Genomic DNA, 17661 nt, shown 5'->3' on the forward strand with positions numbered 1-17661 from the left:
CCCTCTGTATCTTATTTACCTTTTCAGGTTTCTCTCGATTTTTGTGGTTCGATATCAAACTTTCCATTTAGCCCTGGTCTTTTCTGTGCAAATACCTGGAATTCGTCAATTTTGTTGAATGCCCATACTTTCCCCTGGAAATATATAGTCAATTTTGATGGGTAGTTGATCCGTGGTTGCAGGCCCAGCTCTCTTGCCTTTCTGAATATCGTATTCCAAGCCTTACGGTCTTTTAGCGTGGAGGCTGCCAGATCCTGTGTGATCCTGATTGGTGCTCCTTGATATTTGAATTGTTTCTTTCTGGCTTCTTGTAAGATTTTTTCTTTTGCTTGGAAACTCTTGAATTTTGTAATGATATTTCTTGGTGTTTTCCTTTCTTGATTGAATACCGCAGGTGTTCTATGAATCCTTTCAATGTCTATATTGCCCTCTTGTTGTAGGACTTCAGGGCAATTTTACTGAATTATTTCTGTTAGTATGGAGTCCAGGTTTCTATTAATTTCTGGTTTTTCTGGAAGACCAATTATTCTCAAATTGTCTCTTCTAGACCGGTTTTCTTGGTCTGTCACTCTCTCATTGAGATATTTTATGTTTCCTTCTATTTTTTCAGTCTTTTGGCTTTGTTTTATTTGTTCTTGTTGTCTTGAGAGATCATTAGTTTCTACTTGCTCAATTCTAGCCTTTAGGGATTGATTTTCGGCTATAATCTTTTGGTTTTTGGCCATAATCTTCTGGTTTTCGGCCATAATCTTCTGGTATTTCTTTTCAATCTGGTCATTTCTGGTGTTCAATTTCTGAGCCTCACTTTCCAATTGCATGATTCTACCTTTTAAACAGTTATTTTCTTGCCAGATCTCTTCCATTTTCCTCAAAATCTCAGTTTTGAACTCTTCCATAGCTTGTGAGGAGTTTTCCTTATTTGAGGAGGGTCCGGATGCTTGTTTGTTCTCCTCCTCTGTTTGCTCGGTTGTCTGGATTTTCTCTGTGTAAAAGCTGTCGAGTGTTAAAGACTTCTTTTTCTTGTTGTTATTCTTTCTCTTCTGAACTTCCTGAGACTGAGTAGCCATTGTTAGCCCAGCAGCTTCTCAGATTTATCCTCTCGCTCAGTATCTGTCCCCGGTCTATTGGCTCCTGAGGTCTGAGTTCTGGTTTTTTCCAAGGTCAAGCCCCTTGGTGGACCCCCTTGCTTGATCCTCTGCCTGAGGTTCCTTTACAAGTCTCAGGGCGCTGCTTCCACAGTCGTATACCCGTCCACACTGGTTCCCCACTTAGGCTTTAGTTCCTGGCTGTGTCTGCCTCCACCCACGTCTCCGCCGTGCCTGCGCTCTCAGCCCGCGCTCTGCGTCCCCTCTCTGCTCCTGCGCTCAGATTTCGCATGCATTTTTTGGCTTATTGGGGTCCTAAATCTTGCTGCTCTCAGGAACAGGCCCCGGAGCTGCCAATGACTCGATGGGTGCCCCAAACTTGCTCTATTTCTTTTTAGCTGGCTTCGGCACTATAGATATTGTGTGTGGAGGGGTTGGGGGTGGGGTGGTTGCTCAGCCTGCGATTTGGTGAGCGCTGTTTCACCCCTTTATAACATGGAAATGCCTCGATTCCACGTACCTTCCATGCTGTGCCCTGTTGTGGGGTTCCTCCGTTCGTCTGGACTTGTTTTTATGTCCCCTTGAGGAGTTTTGTGTGTTTCGGTAAGGAGAGGTTAAGAGCTGCTTCTTACTCTGCTGCCATCTTAACCCGGAACCGAGTTTACCTCAATTTTGATAAAGTTCTCAGAGTATTTCATATTACTCTTGGGGAGAAGATAGAGAGACACAAATTAGACGAGGATTCATCAGATAGAGTTAGAACTTATTGAATAGCCAGACTCTGGAGGTAGTTGTTACTTAGGTAAAAGGAGCCAGAGGCAAGACTTCTCTAACTCCAGTGACCAAGAGATGGTTAAGAAATACTTGTTGAGGGGGCATCTGGGTGGCTCAGTGGATTGAGAGCCAGACTTAGAAATGGGAGGTCTTAGGTTCAAATCTGGCCTCAGATACTTCTTAGCTGTGTGACCCTGGGCAAGTCACTTAACCCTCATTGCCTAGCCCTTACCATTCTTATGCCTTGGAACCAATATACAGTATTGATTCTAAGACAGAAGGTAAGGATTTAAAAAATAAAAATAAAATAAAATAAATACTTGTTGAATTGGATTGAATTATGAGATGAAAACCTTAAAAAACAAAAACAAAAACAAAAAAAGAAAGGCATCACCACCAGGTGGTGCCCAAAGCCATAGATTTATTGCACCATTAGCCACTGATAGCCATCAATAGTAATCAAGGACTTTCTTGGCTCTCCATCTTAACCAAATTTCCTTCTCTTCAGTCAAGTAAGATCATATTTGTAAAAGCACATAGTGCAGTCCCTGGCACAGATTGGGTGCCTGATAAATATTTATTCCCTTCCCTTCCCTCCACTCACATTTGTTTCTTTTGTTTTCATTCTTTCATTAGCAGTAATTGAAGAAAGAAAGAACAAGAGATCATGGAGCCACTATGGTGAAAATAAGCCAGCTTTAGGATTTCTCTGGAAGCCTGATTGAGAGGAAAACGAGTATTTTCTAACCTGGGATTTCTCCCTCTCCCACTGGGGATCTCTGGAGCCAACCTTTGCCTTTCCAATGGTCCTGTTTGGACTCCAGGCTTCTAGGAGGTTTCAATAGTGTCAATCAATCAACAAGTTTTAATTAAAAACTTATTAAGTGCTGGACACAAAAGCAAAACACCAGCAAGCTTTGCACTCAAGCAGTTGACATTCTATCTGCTGAGAAAACATGGACCCAGATAAATACAAAAAATATTAAAAATAAAATCCCAGAGAACATTCCATAGAAAACTTAGGTCCCTTTCCTTGATACTGTCCTTACTCCAAGGAGTGCCCACAGGCAGAAGTTAGTGGTTTGAAGACCTGTCCTTTGAGAGTCCCTGGCCCAAGAGGCTTCCTTTTTGAGCAGAACCTGGATTCCCAAGGAAATTTGGCTGTCCCTGATTCAGGACCTCCAGGTTGGAAGGGGAATTCAAAAATGATTTCTGATTTTTCTTTCAAGGGACGACAACCTACTTAGCCTCCTCCAAACTCTTCAATATTTCCTCCTGCCTTTAGATAAAAGATGAACTCTGTTATTAGCCATTTCAAGCCTTCCACAAATTGGCTCCAATCAAATTTACTTCTTATTCTCCTTATCACACCTGTTCTAGACAAACTTGTCTTTCAATCTTCCACTTACGTGCCTTTGCACAGGCTGTGCCCCTATGCCTGAGACATTTTCCCAACTTATCTTTCCCTCTAACAATATTTAGGCACCAACTCCAGTGGACAGGCAGGGCCTTTTTCTGTTTGTTTTCTCTTAATGTCCTTAGTTCCCAGAATGGTGGCTTGTTCAGCAGGGGCTGGATAATTGTTTGTTGAATTGAATATCTAATCAAAATATTAAAAATCAGCTTGAAGAGGCCAGAAGCGCAGGGAAGGGGAGTCGCTGCGGTTTCCTGCTTCAACAGTGCTTGAACGGAACCCGCTGCTCGATTCCCGGCCGGAGCCGCCCTTAGCCACCTCTCCACCTTCACCTCCACTAACCAACACTTCTTCCGTCCTACTGTTCGAGCAGCAGCCGTCCGCTCAGCCGCCCCCGGCCGCCGCCGCCGCCTCCTTCAGCCTCAGCCGCAGCCGCTGCACAGCGGCCTTCGCCCTCCTCCTCCTCCTCCACCATCACCATCGCCGCCGCCATGACGACCTCGTCCCCCTCCCAGGTGCGACAGAACTACCACCAGGACTCGGAGGCCGCCATCAACCGGCAGATCAACCTGGAGCTCTACGCCTCCTATGTCTACCTGTCCATGTCTTATTACTTCGACCGGGACGACGTGGCGCTGAAGAACTTCACCAAGTATTTCCTGCACCAATCCCACGAGGAGAGAGAGCACGCTGAGAAGCTGATGAAACTGCAGAACCAGCGAGGCGGCCGCATCTTCCTTCAGGACATCAAGAAACCGGACCGCGACGACTGGGAGAGCGGGCTGAATGCCATGGAGTGTGCGCTGCACTTGGAAAAAAATGTCAATCAGTCGTTACTGGAATTGCACAAGCTGGCAACTGACAAAAATGACCCCCATTTATGTGATTTCATCGAAACCCACTACCTGGACGAGCAGGTAAAGTCCATCAAACAGCTGGGTGATCACGTGACCAACCTGCGCAAAATGGGGGCCCCCGATTCTGGCATGGCGGAATATCTTTTTGACAAGCACACCCTTGGAGACAGTGACAACGAGAGCTGAGCCTCCACCCGGCTTCCCCCACCATTGGGAACCGTGGGCGAGACTCCTACTGTCTTTCAGTGCATGCATATTTTGGTTATCTGACCTTTTCATAATCTGTACCAAAAAACTACCACCATTTACATCCCAATAAAGTGACTTGGTACTGATGAAAAAAAAAAATCAGCTTGAAGAGAGGTCATGTAAACCGGGCAATTGTCATAAAACCAGGTAGAATTCACTTTGTAAAAGCTCAGGTATACATATGTCTATTTATCAGGCAATGAGACTCTTACTTGCAACAGAATTATCTGAGAACAAGAAAAAAGTAGGGCAAGTGGCTCATTCTCTAGTTGAAAAAGGGCCAAAGGATATAGGTAGTTTTCAAAGGAAAAATCCAAACTATTGAGAATCTATTAACAACAACAACAACAACAACAACAACAACAACAACAACAACAACAACAACAACAACAACAACAACAGTGTTAGCTAGTATTTCTATAGAACTTTGTTCTGTGTAAAGGAAACCCCTTTCTCCCAGAGTTGTGAAATTTCTGCTCATCCAAGCCAACCCATTAGTGTTGCTGGAACACTCCAAAAAGAGGTCACAGGTTAAGAGTCCTAGAATCATGACTCAGAACTAAGGGTTACAGGTCCAGATCAGAGAGACTTTGTTTGGTTCCTGAGATCTGATAGACCAGCCCACAGGGAAAGGAAGTGTCATGGAGAAAGAGGACTTTAAAAATGAGACTGTAGAGGAGATTAGGTTCTTCTTGGGAAGGCTTTGGCTGGTGGTCTTTCTGCAATTTGGTATTGCTGGCTCAGGCAGAAGACACTCTCATGGGCTGGTAAGATTAGGGTGATAGGCTAGGAAATATTTTTTATATTTTCTTCCCTCCTTATTTCTTTCTTAGACTATATTTATATTAAAATTAGATTGTTAAAAGCCACTATCATTCTCATGACTTTAGGGTTAATTATTTTATAAATGATGACTACAACAATTTAATTGCTAAGTTGCTCTTAAAAGAGGTTATTCCTCACTTTGGCCTGCCAGCACACACTGATTCAGACAGGAGAACTCATTTTACCAATTCAGTTTTGTCTCATATTTTTTCTTATTTGGGGATCACTCCCAAATTCCATGTAATGTATCATCCCCAGAGCTCAGGCCAAGCAAGTTGAGAGAATAAATAGAGATCTTAAGACTATGATCAGAAAATTGTGCAGAGACTCACTTAAAATGGCCTGAAGTTCTCTCTCTAGCTCTTTTTGATCTTTGAAGCAGGCCTAGGGGAGATCTACACACCTCACCATTTGAGATGATTTTTGGATATCCCCCTATAATGCTAAGCCTTCTTCTCCTGCATACACATCATTACTTGGTGGGGGGGGGGGACACTTCTATTGCTTCATATATACAGGACTTACAGATCAAATTGCAAGAACTCCATGAGTCCAGAACTGCTGTATAAGCAGGACCTATAGACTTCTTGCTCCATGACCTACACCCAGGAGACAAGATGTATATAAAGAACTTCCAGCAAACTGGAGAAATTCAGCCTGCCTGGGAAGGTCCATGTTAATCCATGTTAACTTCTCCAACAACTCTCAAAATTGGAGAAAAGGACTCTTGGATTCATTGCTCACATGTAAAACGGGCATCTTCTGTCAACATTGATTAACTGTATCCTGTAATGCAATTGTGTTTAAATTTTTACTCCTCCAATGATTGGACTGGAGATAATACCATCATAAAAGTCCATAGACAAATTGAACACTGTTTTGGGCTGACACATTGTCATGGAATGTGAACTATGAATTTTTGAATTAAAAAAAATTATTATTGTTTTTCTTTTTATTTACAATAGGATAAGTTTAAAATATCCATTCACCCTAATATCTATGCATATCTAAAAGCTTTAGACTATGGAAACCTGCCATTGATTGTTAAATATCATGGGACTGTTACTAATAATTGTGTCTGATTTCAGAAGACAGATCACAAAAGAGCCACTGTAAAGTGCCAAGAAGCACAAGGTCAAGGAGACCAACCAATCCCGGTGGGATTGATGAGAACCTGTGACAAGACAAAGGACTTGTTTTGAGATTCAAGGAAGCGGCTATTTGACAAAACCAGATGCAGGATTTCCCTGTTCCATATTTTCAACAAGTATCTCAGTTTGGCTGCCATTTTGTCTCCCCTATCCCTGAGAGTGAAGGTAAAATCAGACCAGGGAATCATACTTCCCTTTTACTTCAAAATCTTCTCCCTTGTCTATTTTTATAGTATGGCAATTTTCTATAGTTCTGGCTACCAGTGGGTAAATGCTATATTGTCACTATTGTCTTACAGGCTTGTGGGACATAAATCACTTTAATTGGGTTCTGATTCAAGGACCTGTTATGGGTTTATTCTTACTTACTCAGAATTTTTATATACAATTTGATTTTGATATTCCCCCCCCCAAAAAAAATTTAATTTTTTCTCTTTTATTTGGGTTTTTAAAAATGCTTTTGGATTTTCTTTTGATCATTGATTTATATACTCCATAACTCATGCATGTATCCTGGGTTGATCCAGGTGTTGGTCAACACCATCCTCAGGGAGGATTGTATAATTTTCATAAAATCCAAGATTTAAAAAAAATTTTTTTGAGGGAAATTTCAGGAAAAGAAGCTTGCTAACTTCCAGTATCAAGAAAGTGAACTTTTTGAAGAAGGTGCCATAAAGAAGCATGCAGAAACCACACATTGCATTAAAAGATCCAAAATTAACTTTGGGATGTAGTGGATCAAATTGAAGGGGGTTGAACACATTTATTCTGAACGTAAGCTCTTATGAAAAAGGAGATTGCCCCCTAACTGGCTCTATGTCAATTAACCTGCCAATCATTAGTTTTGCTCTCCTTTTATTTTATTTCCCTATTATCCTGAAATTATTGTAATTTCTTCTTAGAAAGTGCAATATTGTATGCACTTCTAGTAAGAGATCTTTAGAAATATAAGCTGATTATGTGAAATGATTCATTGGGGATACTAGGCATGTAAATCTTGAAGATTTGAACATGCTCGTCTCCCAAAAGAATCACAGGGGGAGATAGTGTAAAGAGAACCCCTTCCTCCCAGGGTCATGAACTTTCTGCTCATCTGAGCCAGCCCATAAGAATGGCTGGAATGCTCTAGACAGAGGTCACAGGTTAAGAGCTCTAGGATCATGACTCGGAATGAAGGGTTAAGGGTCCAGATCAGAGAGACTTTGCAATTCCTGAGATGTGATAGACCAGTGCACAGGGAAAGGAAGTGACATGGTGAAAGAGGACTATAAAAATGAGACTGTAAGGGAAATCAGGTTCTTCTTGGGAGGTTTTTGGCCGGGGGTTCTTTCTGCAATATGGCTTTGGTGGCTTGGGTGGAAGACACTCTCATGGGCTGGTAAGATTAGGGTGGTAGTCTAGGAAATAGTTTTTTCTATTTCCTTCCCTCCTTATTTCTTTCTTAGACTATATTTATATTAAAAATAAGTTGTCAAAAGCTATTATCATCCTTGTGATTTAAGGGTTAATTATTTTATAAATGGTGACCACAATAATTTTTTAAACTAATATTATATTTCCAAACCAATTTCTAGATATTACATGTAACATTTTACATTTGTCATAATATTAATTTTCAATATTATAGTTCACAAACAGAATTTTCTTTAAAAATTTTAGTTTTCACTCAATTACATTTAAAGACAATTTTAAACATTCTTTAAAAAGTTTTTTGAGTCCCAAATTCATTTTCCCACATTAGTCTTTTTGTGGAAGAAAATTCAAACAAAAACATGGAGAAAGAAAGTGAAATATAGTATGGTTTTCTTTGGCTCCATATTCTATGAATTCTTTGTCTGGAGGTTATAAGAAGGGAAGCAGAAAATGGGGTGTAAAAGGTAAGGGAAAGGGCTTTTGCAAGAACTGGTCTCATGCCAGGAACAGATGATGCATGATTCTGAAACACAGAGAATAGATAAAGAAAGAGCACCAATGGTCAGAAGTCTCTCTTAGACTTCCTGTCTCTTGGACGGTCTGGAGCTGAAACTTCCTCTCTAGCTCTGAAAGCTGAAGAGGTCTGGTTTCCTATCCCTTGAAGCCAAAGATAAAAAATCTGGTGTTCCTGTCTGGAGAAACTTCAGATTGAGATTCAATAGTGTTTCCTGCATTTTGAAAGTGTTCCCAACCTGTGATCTGGTTAACCTGTGTTGGTGTAGGCCCAGCTAGAGTTGAACCTAACCATACTGGGTTCACCCTGAAAAAACTAACTGACCTATTTATCCTACAAAAGTAACCTGGGAGGATTAACTAGAGTTAGGTGAGCCAGACAGTCACTTGGTGAGACAAAGAGGTCAGGGTCTAGGGAGCTTGGAAGCAAACGAAGCAATCTCTGTGAGGAGGTTTTAGTAAGGTGGGTGGTTAGCTAGAACCCTTAGAGCTAGGGAATCCTAATTCCTTAATCCTCCCCTTCATATTACCATGTTTCCAAACCCCTCTTCTAGTTTTTTTCAAAACTGTCTGGGAGTCTGAACTGTGCACTGGTCACTGTGCAGCAGGCTCACAGGCCTCCTTAATAAAGAAGTACTGAGGAACCAACTCAACGTTGGTATCACTACATTATCAACACCATCCCAGCGAGGATCCAATTATTTCACGGTATATGGCATTTTTCCTCATGTGTCCTTTGGGATTGCGTTGGATTTCTGTATTGCTGAGAATAGTTGTCATTCAAAGTTGTTTATCATACACCACTGCCATTACTGCAGACAATGCTGTCTTGGTTCTGCTCACTTCACTCTGCATTAGTTCCAGTAAGTCTTTCCTAGTTTTTCTAAAATCCTCCTGCTCATCATTTCTGCACACTAGTATTCTTTTACAGTCATATAACTCAACTTACCCAGTGTAAGGGGAAAAAGGGGTCTTTTTTTGTTCAATATATTAAAAGATGGTCGCCAGAGGATTGAACTATTATCAATCCTCAATTAAGAATAATCTCAAGTCAAAATTGACTTTTATGGAAGTTTTTTTACAATTTAGAAGAGAGAGAGGAAATAAGGAAATAAGAATCTAACCCAGTAGGTAATTTACTATGATCCTCTAATTAATCCAGGTAGATCTAATTAACCCTCAGCCAGAGAGTCAGAGGGCCAGAGGCCTGGAGGTGAATGAGGCAAAACTTCATTCACAGAGTCTATTAAAAGAAGTTTCTTAAGAGAAGTTCAGGAAGATTCATCTTTAAACTCACCACGTGGAATTCAAAGAAGATATTTAAAGCTGTCTCACCAGGGTCTCAGCATTCCAACACTCCTCCACGAACCAGAAGAAGTCTGTCACCAGACACCCTCTTCAACCGAAGACCCTCTCACTCACTCAACTCCCTCTTTTTAAAGGGGTCACTTATACATCACTTCCTGTGCCTTCCCCTAGCCTGCGTGTCCAATCACAATAGATGCTTCTCATAGAACACCTACGAGGCAGTCAGTTGATTCTGATTCGTCACTCACTCTAGCATACGTGCGTTAGGACCTCCCAGAATTTGGAGGTGCTCTCACCTTTGGTGATTAAATCTAAAGATGGACAGTGTAGACTTAATCTAATTATCACACCGGCCATTACCCAATGGATGGACACCCCTTTAGTTTCCAATTCTTTGCCACCACAAAAAGGGCTACTAAAAATATTTTTCTACATATAGGTCCATTTCCTTTTTGTTTTTGATGACTTTGAGATACAGACCTAATACTGCTGGGTCAAAGGCTATATATGCAAAGGGTATATATGGTTTTATATTTATAATGTATAATATTTATATACATAATAATTATAATTTATAATAAATATATATAATTCTAAGTTGCTCTCTAGAATGGTTTAAATAGTTCATAACTCTCCCAATAGGGTATTATCCTCTCAATTTCCCCCTATCTTTTGGTCATTGTTTTTTTCTGTCATAATAGTCAATTTGTTAAGTGTGAGGTGGCACCTCAGAGTTGTTTTAGTTTGTATTTTTAGCTAATAGAGATTTAGAGGGGACAGCTAGGTGATTCAGTATATTGAGAACCAGGCCTAGAGATGGGAGATCCTGAATTCAAATCTGGCCTCACATACTTCCTAACTCTGTGGCCCTGGGCAAGTCAGTTATTTGACTTGCCTAGTCCTTATACCTCTTCTGCTTTGGAACCAATACACAGGATTGATTCTTAGATGGAAGGGAAGGGTTTTATTTTATTATTATTATTTTTTTAGGCAATGGAGGTCAAGTGACTTGCCAAGGGCCACACAGCTGGGAAGTGTCTGAAGTCAGATTCAAACCTAGGACCTCCCATCTCTAGGCCTGATTCTCAATCCACTGAGCTACCCAGCTGCCCCCGAAGGTAAGGGTTTAAAAAAAGTGTATTTTTTCACATAATCTTTTAACCTTTGTTTTTTGTTTTAGTAGTAACTCCAAGAGAGAAGGGGAAGAGCTAGGCAAATAGAATTAAATGACTTACCCAGGGTCACACAGCTAGGAAGTGTGTGAGGCCAGGTTTGAAAGCAGGTTCTCCTGACTCTCTGCCTGCCACTTTATCCACGGAGCCACCTAGGTTCCTTAATATTTGTTGTTGCTTGAGCCAGGAATAAAACCAAGGACTTCCACATGGCAGGCATAAATCGTATCACTGAGCCACCGTTCACCTTTAACTTAAAAGATATTGTTAAAGTTGGGTTCTAGTCCTGAAGTGAAGGGGGCATGGGTTCAAGCTCCAGGTTCTTTGCACAGATGCTTTCAGAGCTAGCTCTGGGCATCTATATTTTTCAGTTCTTCCAAGGGGTCTGATCTAAAGAGAGAAGTCCTGGCCTGACTTCTGGCCTAGGAGTGACCAGAAGCACTTTTCTTTGCTTCACGGTTGCTGGCTCTCTTGCATCTGCAAGCATTGCTGTACTAGTGCTCCTTCTTGTTCTGGGACTGGGATTTGAATCTGCCTATGGGCAATGCCATAGAGTCCTGCATCCAGAGCCTACAAAAGGATGCATATAATCTCCTCCCAACCAGTTATCTGATCCCCTTCACAAAGTAAATCTTTATAAATATTATCTCATGTTATTTTGATAATACTTCTTGGCCCAGGGTCACACACCTAGTGTCTGAAATAGGATTTGAACTCAAGTTTTCCTGATTCCTCATGTAGTGCCTTTTCCACTGCAATTCCTTGGGGCCAACAAGTGAAAAAAGTTCCAAATTGCTAGTAATTAGAAAAATGTGAATTCAATCAATTTTGAACTTCTAGAACATACTCTCCTTATGGACAGAGACGGCAAAAAAAGGAAAAATGATTTGTGTTGGAGGGGTTATGAGAAAACAGGCACATTTGTGCACTCTTGATGGTGTGAAATAATCTATCCATTCAAGAAACTAACTTGGAATTATGTTCCTAAAGCCACTGAACAATGTGTACCCCTTGACTCCATCAATATCACTACTAGATCTATATCTCAAAGAAATAACGACAATGGAAAAGAATCCACAAGTGTTAAAATGTTTATAACTGCTCTTTCCATGGTGGCAAAGAATGGAAATTAAATAGGTACCTACCAAATGGAGAATAGCTAAATAAATTATGGCATATAAATTTGAGGTAATATTTCACCATTAAGAAATGGTAAAAGAAACCCGGAAAGTCCTATCTAAGCTGACCTGGAAGGAAGTGAGTAGAATCAGGAGATTTTTTTTTTTTTAAACAATATCCATGACATTGTATGGGCAAACAACTTTGAAAGGCTTAACAGCTCTGATCAGTGTAGTGACCAAACAGCATTCCAGAGGACTGATGAAGAAGCACCTTTTGACAGAGAGGTGATCCACTCAAGATATAGAATGAGACATATTTTTGTATGTGGCCAATTCGCGAATCCCTTTGGCTTAATTATGCATATTTTTTTATGGGGGTTTGCTTTTCTTTTATTTCAGTGGAGTGTAGAGAGAGGTAAGGGATAAAATTTCCAGATCTCTTTCTCCCACAAAAAACAAAGAGAATGAAGAAACGCCAGAGGGAACCAGACAAACAGGACACCTCTTAAAGGTTATGCTGACTGTATTAAATATCAGGAAGGCAGGGTGAAAAGGAGCTTGAAATTTCTGATCTGAGCTTGACTGTACAGTTGGTACGATAGAGGCAATGTCCTTGGCTTATCATAGTGGGATAAGAAGTCTGAGCTAGAGCTTCTTTCCTATCACAGTCTTTCTCTTATCACAATAGCAACCAGAGTCCTGAGCCCACCATTTTCTTGTCAGACTTTAATACCTGATTCTGTCATCTTCTCTTCAAGTGGGACCTGGCGTGTGATTCCCAGACACTGAAGTTCTTGTCTCAATTATTATTCTTAGTTAGGAATCTAGCTGCAAATATCATATGGGGCTGTCTCTCAGATAGATGAGTTTCACCTGGACACTGATGTTTCCCAAACCCAGGGAGCCTGGAGCAAATGGGTTTAAAGTTGGAAAGGGATACTATAAATCAGTGGTTCCCAAACTTTTTTGGCCTACCGCCCCCTTTCCAGAAAAAATATTACTTAGCGCCCCCTGGAAATTATGATACTATTTCTTGAACTCAGAATAGAATGTAATACAAAAAAAGTGTGGCCATCACTGTCCTCCTGGATCACTGCAGCACCCACCAGTGGGTGGTAGCACCTACTTTGGGAATCACTGCTATAGATCATATAGATCATTTAGATCAGCCTACTCATTTGACAAAGGAGAAAACCAAGGCCTAGGAAAATTAAGAGACTTGCCCAAGGTCACATAGCTTGAGTCAAAAGCAAAATTCAAACCAAAGTTTCTTTGATTGTAAATTCAGCATTAATTCTACACTATACCAACTGCCCACAATAATAGGGAGAAGTTTTAGGGCTACATTTAGATTGATGGGTGAAGGTGGGTTTTACACTTGGAAGGAATGCAATAAGATAGTGAGATTGGTGATGGGTTGAACATAGGACAAAGGTCAGTCAATGAATAATGAGTCAACAATCATTTCTTAAACACTTATGAATTGCCAGGAATTGTGTTAAGAGATAGGGATGAAAAGAAAAACAAAACAGTCCCTGACCTCAAGGACCTCACATTTAGTGGGGAAGACAGCATGCAAACAACTATTCATATCTAAGTAATATGCATGATAAACCGGAGGAAATCTCAGAAGGAAGGCAATAGCATTAAGGAGGATCAAGGAAGACTTCTTGCTGAATGTGGAGTTTTGCGGAAACTTAAAGAAACCGGGGAAGCTAGACAAAAGAGATGAGGGTGAATGCATTCCAGGAAGGAGAGATAGAAATGCAAATAACATACCATCAGGAATATTTATACCAAGAACATCAAGAAGGCCAGTATCTTTGGATCATGAGTACATGAAGAGAAATAAGAGTGAAAAGCATGGACAAATTGAGGAGGGGACATGTTATGAAGGGCTTGAAAAGGCAAACTAAGGACTGGGAAATTATTGGAGTTTTTTTTTTTTAATGGAGAAGTGACATGATCAGACATTTGCTTTAGGAAGAATCTAAATGATAGCTATTAAGATCATTGGCAGTTGATGGAAGTATGGGCTGTAGTGAGGAGACTTCAGCCAGTGAGACCAACCAGAAGGATATTGTCTGAGTATTTAGATGATGAGGATCTTTGTTCCCCTGGAAAAAGACTGCGATCATTCAAAGAACTTTGATTTCAAATAAACATTTATGAAGTGCTTAGTGTGTGAAATGCATAGTACTTGACACTGAGTAATAATGCCATCTGTGATTTTTCATTTGAGGGGCATCACCTCTTCTGTGACATAAACTTGTAAGGGTAGGGAGTGATTCAGTCAATCAAACAATCACCCTATCCCACTTAGAGATGCTATATGCACCAATGAGATGCAATTTCCCTGATGTCTTTATCAAATGAAAACTCCTCTGAAAAATGAATTGATCAAAGGTACAACCCGCTTGAGACAAAGTCCAGAATCAAATTGGAAGGAATGAAAGTCATTGGTTGAAATGAGATTATGCTCCAGAGGCAGCTAAGTGGCTACAATGGATAGAGTGCTAGGGCCTATTGTCCAGCAAACTAGAGTTCAAGTCCTGTCTCTGGTACTTATCAGATGTGTGATCTTGGATAAGCCCCTTAAGTTTTGTCTGCCTCTTTCCCCTTGATTGTAAAATAGAGAGAATAATCATGCCTAACCCACAGTGTTATATGGAGGAACCTAGGACAAATTAGATCCACTGAGGAAAGCAGCCATAAAAGAAAGGCTTGTAAGTTAGCCTGAGATTTCTGGCAAGGTCCAGATCTCACAGAGAGGTACTGCTACTCTCTGTCAAAGGACATGTACAAAGCTGATCTTTTACGGTGAGCTGCAAGTATCTTATCTGGAGAAATTTCAAGGCTCATTCTGGAGTGTTTTCATAAGCCTCTAAGAGATGTTTATGTTCTGTTCCTGGGAAAGTTTTAGACCTCTTGTGCCAACCCTCCATAAACAAAAAATCTTTATGTCATCTCGCAGGCAGATGTTTCACTAATGTACGTATATCTTGACATGGATATGGATCTATCGCCTAACAGAACTCTCTCATTATAAAAGTTGCCTCTTTGTCAACATAAACAGAGATCATGCATCACCCCATCTGGCCCTGTTTTGTTTATCTCTCTATACTCTCTTTCTATCTCTCTTTACTTTTTCTCTCAATGTTGGAACCATCACTTAACACATGGCACCTGACAGAGTTATTGTGAGGATCTAATGGAATCATATTTATATAGCTCTTATCTAACTGTGCTGTTCAGTCCTTTCTGTTGTGTCTGACTCTTCTGGACCCCTTTTGGGGTTTTTCTGGCAAAAAAGAAGAGTAATTTGCCATTTCCTTCTCTGCATATTTAACAAATGAGGAATCCGAGGCAAACAAGGTTAAGTGACTTGTCCAGGGTCACATAGCTAGTAAACATCTGAGGTCAGATTTGAATTCAGGAAGATGAGTCTTCCCAATTTTAGGCCCAGCACTCTATCCACTAATGCTAGCTGGATGAAGCAGGTGGTTTATCAATATTTGGTCCCTTCCCCTTTCTACCACTTACCCAGTCCCATCTACTAGTTCTTCAGAACCAGCCACCTGATATACTATGTATAGAACATAGAGCTTAAGTGCCACTCAGGACTTCTTGCTTGATACTTCATATACTGGGGTGTCTTGTACCTACAAGATGGATTAGCTGGTCATTCTTGGTTCCTAGCATAAGCTCTACAGCATGGCCTTCAAAATATAAAACCACTGTTAAAAAGGAAAGAGTCTTGAGGGACATCTGGGTTAAGATATTATAAATGACACTGTCTATGGGACCTTGATGCCAGTTAACTCCATGGAACTCAGTTTCCTCCTATGTAAAATGAGGCAGTTGGACTAGATGACCTCTAAAGTTCCTTCTGGATATAGAACTCTAACTCTATAAGCTCTACCTTAATATTTTTATTGAAGAACCTTTCACTTAGTAGGAGCTAAATAATCATTTTTTATTTCATTTGACAAAATTTGGTGGAATTGAAACATAAATTGAGCCCAGTCATTACAGGCATTTATACCTTGAGTCCTGGCATGGCACAGGCAAAAAGGATGAATGATCAAGTTCAGAGTCCAGAAGGTTGCCTGGGATGTGTTGGGTGGAGAGATGGCATTATCCCTCTGCCTTGAGGTCAAAGCCATCAGATTTCCCATGATTTAGGTTTAGAAGAAAAATGATGTTGCCTCTGAGTTACCTCATGTTGGTCGCCTCCAGCTGAGGCTGCCTTTGCCCAGTCATTCCCCATTTATTGCAGTTTTTGCTTCTTGCTTGTTTTTTTACATCAGAAAAAAGCTGTGTGACCCTCAGTAAGTCTTCTCTTTGAGGCTTCTTCAATATCTCCATTTTTTCTTTGGGAATCTACCTTTGTCTGAAATTAATCCTGTGCTGGGGTTTCCTTTCAGTCCTGGAATGGGCCCTGGCAGTAGCCATATTTAATGCGTGCTTAAGCCTGAGGGCATCTGTTTCTAGGAGTTCTGGCCTATAGCATCCAGAACTGGGGCAAACTTCAGCTGGTAATATCTGTTCCCTTCTTCACCTTCCTCATGACCTCTTGGTAAGTGCTCTGTGAGCTCTTGTTTGTTCTCTGGGTGGCCTGGAGATGGAAGGTGAAGAATCTCAAACTTCTTTTAATAGGGAAGCTCATTTCAGGATGTTGCAGGTCTCCTGAGAGGATGGGAATGTTTCTTGTCAGGGACTTGGGTGCCAAAAAGGAATTAAAACCCATACATGAACGAGAGAGACTTAAAGTCAGATATCTTCATCGGATTATCTCTTGGTGATAAAAAGTAAAAAAAAATGAAATGAAAGTTATTTGTGACAGACTTTCCCCCAATTACCAAGAAGAATCTCCCAAGATCCAAGAGATGAGATAAAAAAAATCATTAAGTTTTGAGGGGAAAAGTCTTCCTTGAAAAAGACAGACAAAGGCTTCCTGGTGAATACTTATTAAAAAAGAACAAAAGAAAATAAACTTGTCATGCTACTACAAAAAAGACATTGAGTGTGTGTGTGTGTGTGTGTGTGTGTGTGTGTGTGTGTGTGTGTGCGCGCACATTTGTGTGTAAAAGGATGAGCGGCTTGCTTGAGTAATTGCTCCCATCTCACCAAAAAGAAGTGATAAAATGTTGGGCCCTCATCCCTTAACAAGATGAGAAAGAGTCTTCATTTAACCAGATCAATCCAGGGATTCTGACCTAGTGTGAAAAGGTTTTGATCAATTTAACAGTCTCTGAGGAGCTTCTTGATGAAATAGAAAGAGACAGGGCACAGGAAGAGTGTTTAGACTGGCTGAGAAAACTAAGTCCCGACCTTGGGGGGCTCATCTATAAAATATCAAGCTAGTTCTGATTTGAGAGAGATTCATGATTCATTGAATGGCAAACAAAGAGAGAATATTCCAACTAAATCTCCAGTAAAGGAAGAGCACCTTGGCCTTGGCCTTGGTCTGGCCCTGATTCTTTCTCCCACCTGACCTCCTAAGCCTACTTCATGCCATTACCCTGAGGAGAATCTTTCTAACTTCAAAAATCTGGAGGACTTCTCATTTTCCCATCAGTATCCTCACAGTGTCCCTGGAGCAGCTACAGAGTATATGATAACCAGGAAGCCTATAGAGAGCATAATAACGCAAAGATTCCCATGGCCCTAAAAGCTGGGATAGGGCAACAAGTCCATGTTGTCCAGACAAAAATCAGGTTGAGTTATTGCAACCTCAAAAGACATTTAATGGTTCATTATGTTTTAATTAGGTGGC

At 40.7% G+C, this 17661-nt stretch overlaps 1 protein-coding gene across 1 annotated transcript; it reads left to right on the forward strand.

The window, feature by feature from the left end:
- Positions 1-3496: 3496 nt before the first annotated feature.
- Positions 3497-4478, forward strand: LOC123252935 (ferritin heavy chain-like). Its single transcript, XM_044682190.1, has one exon. The coding sequence runs from the start codon at positions 3765-3767 to the stop codon at positions 4314-4316; it is 552 nt and encodes a 183-aa protein (XP_044538125.1). The 5' UTR covers positions 3497-3764; the 3' UTR covers positions 4317-4478.
- The last annotated feature ends 13183 nt before the right edge of the window (positions 4479-17661 follow it).

The sequence above is a fragment of the Gracilinanus agilis genome, chromosome 6 (genome assembly GCF_016433145.1).
Source record: "Gracilinanus agilis isolate LMUSP501 chromosome 6, AgileGrace, whole genome shotgun sequence".
Taxonomy (NCBI): domain Eukaryota; kingdom Metazoa; phylum Chordata; class Mammalia; order Didelphimorphia; family Didelphidae; genus Gracilinanus; species Gracilinanus agilis.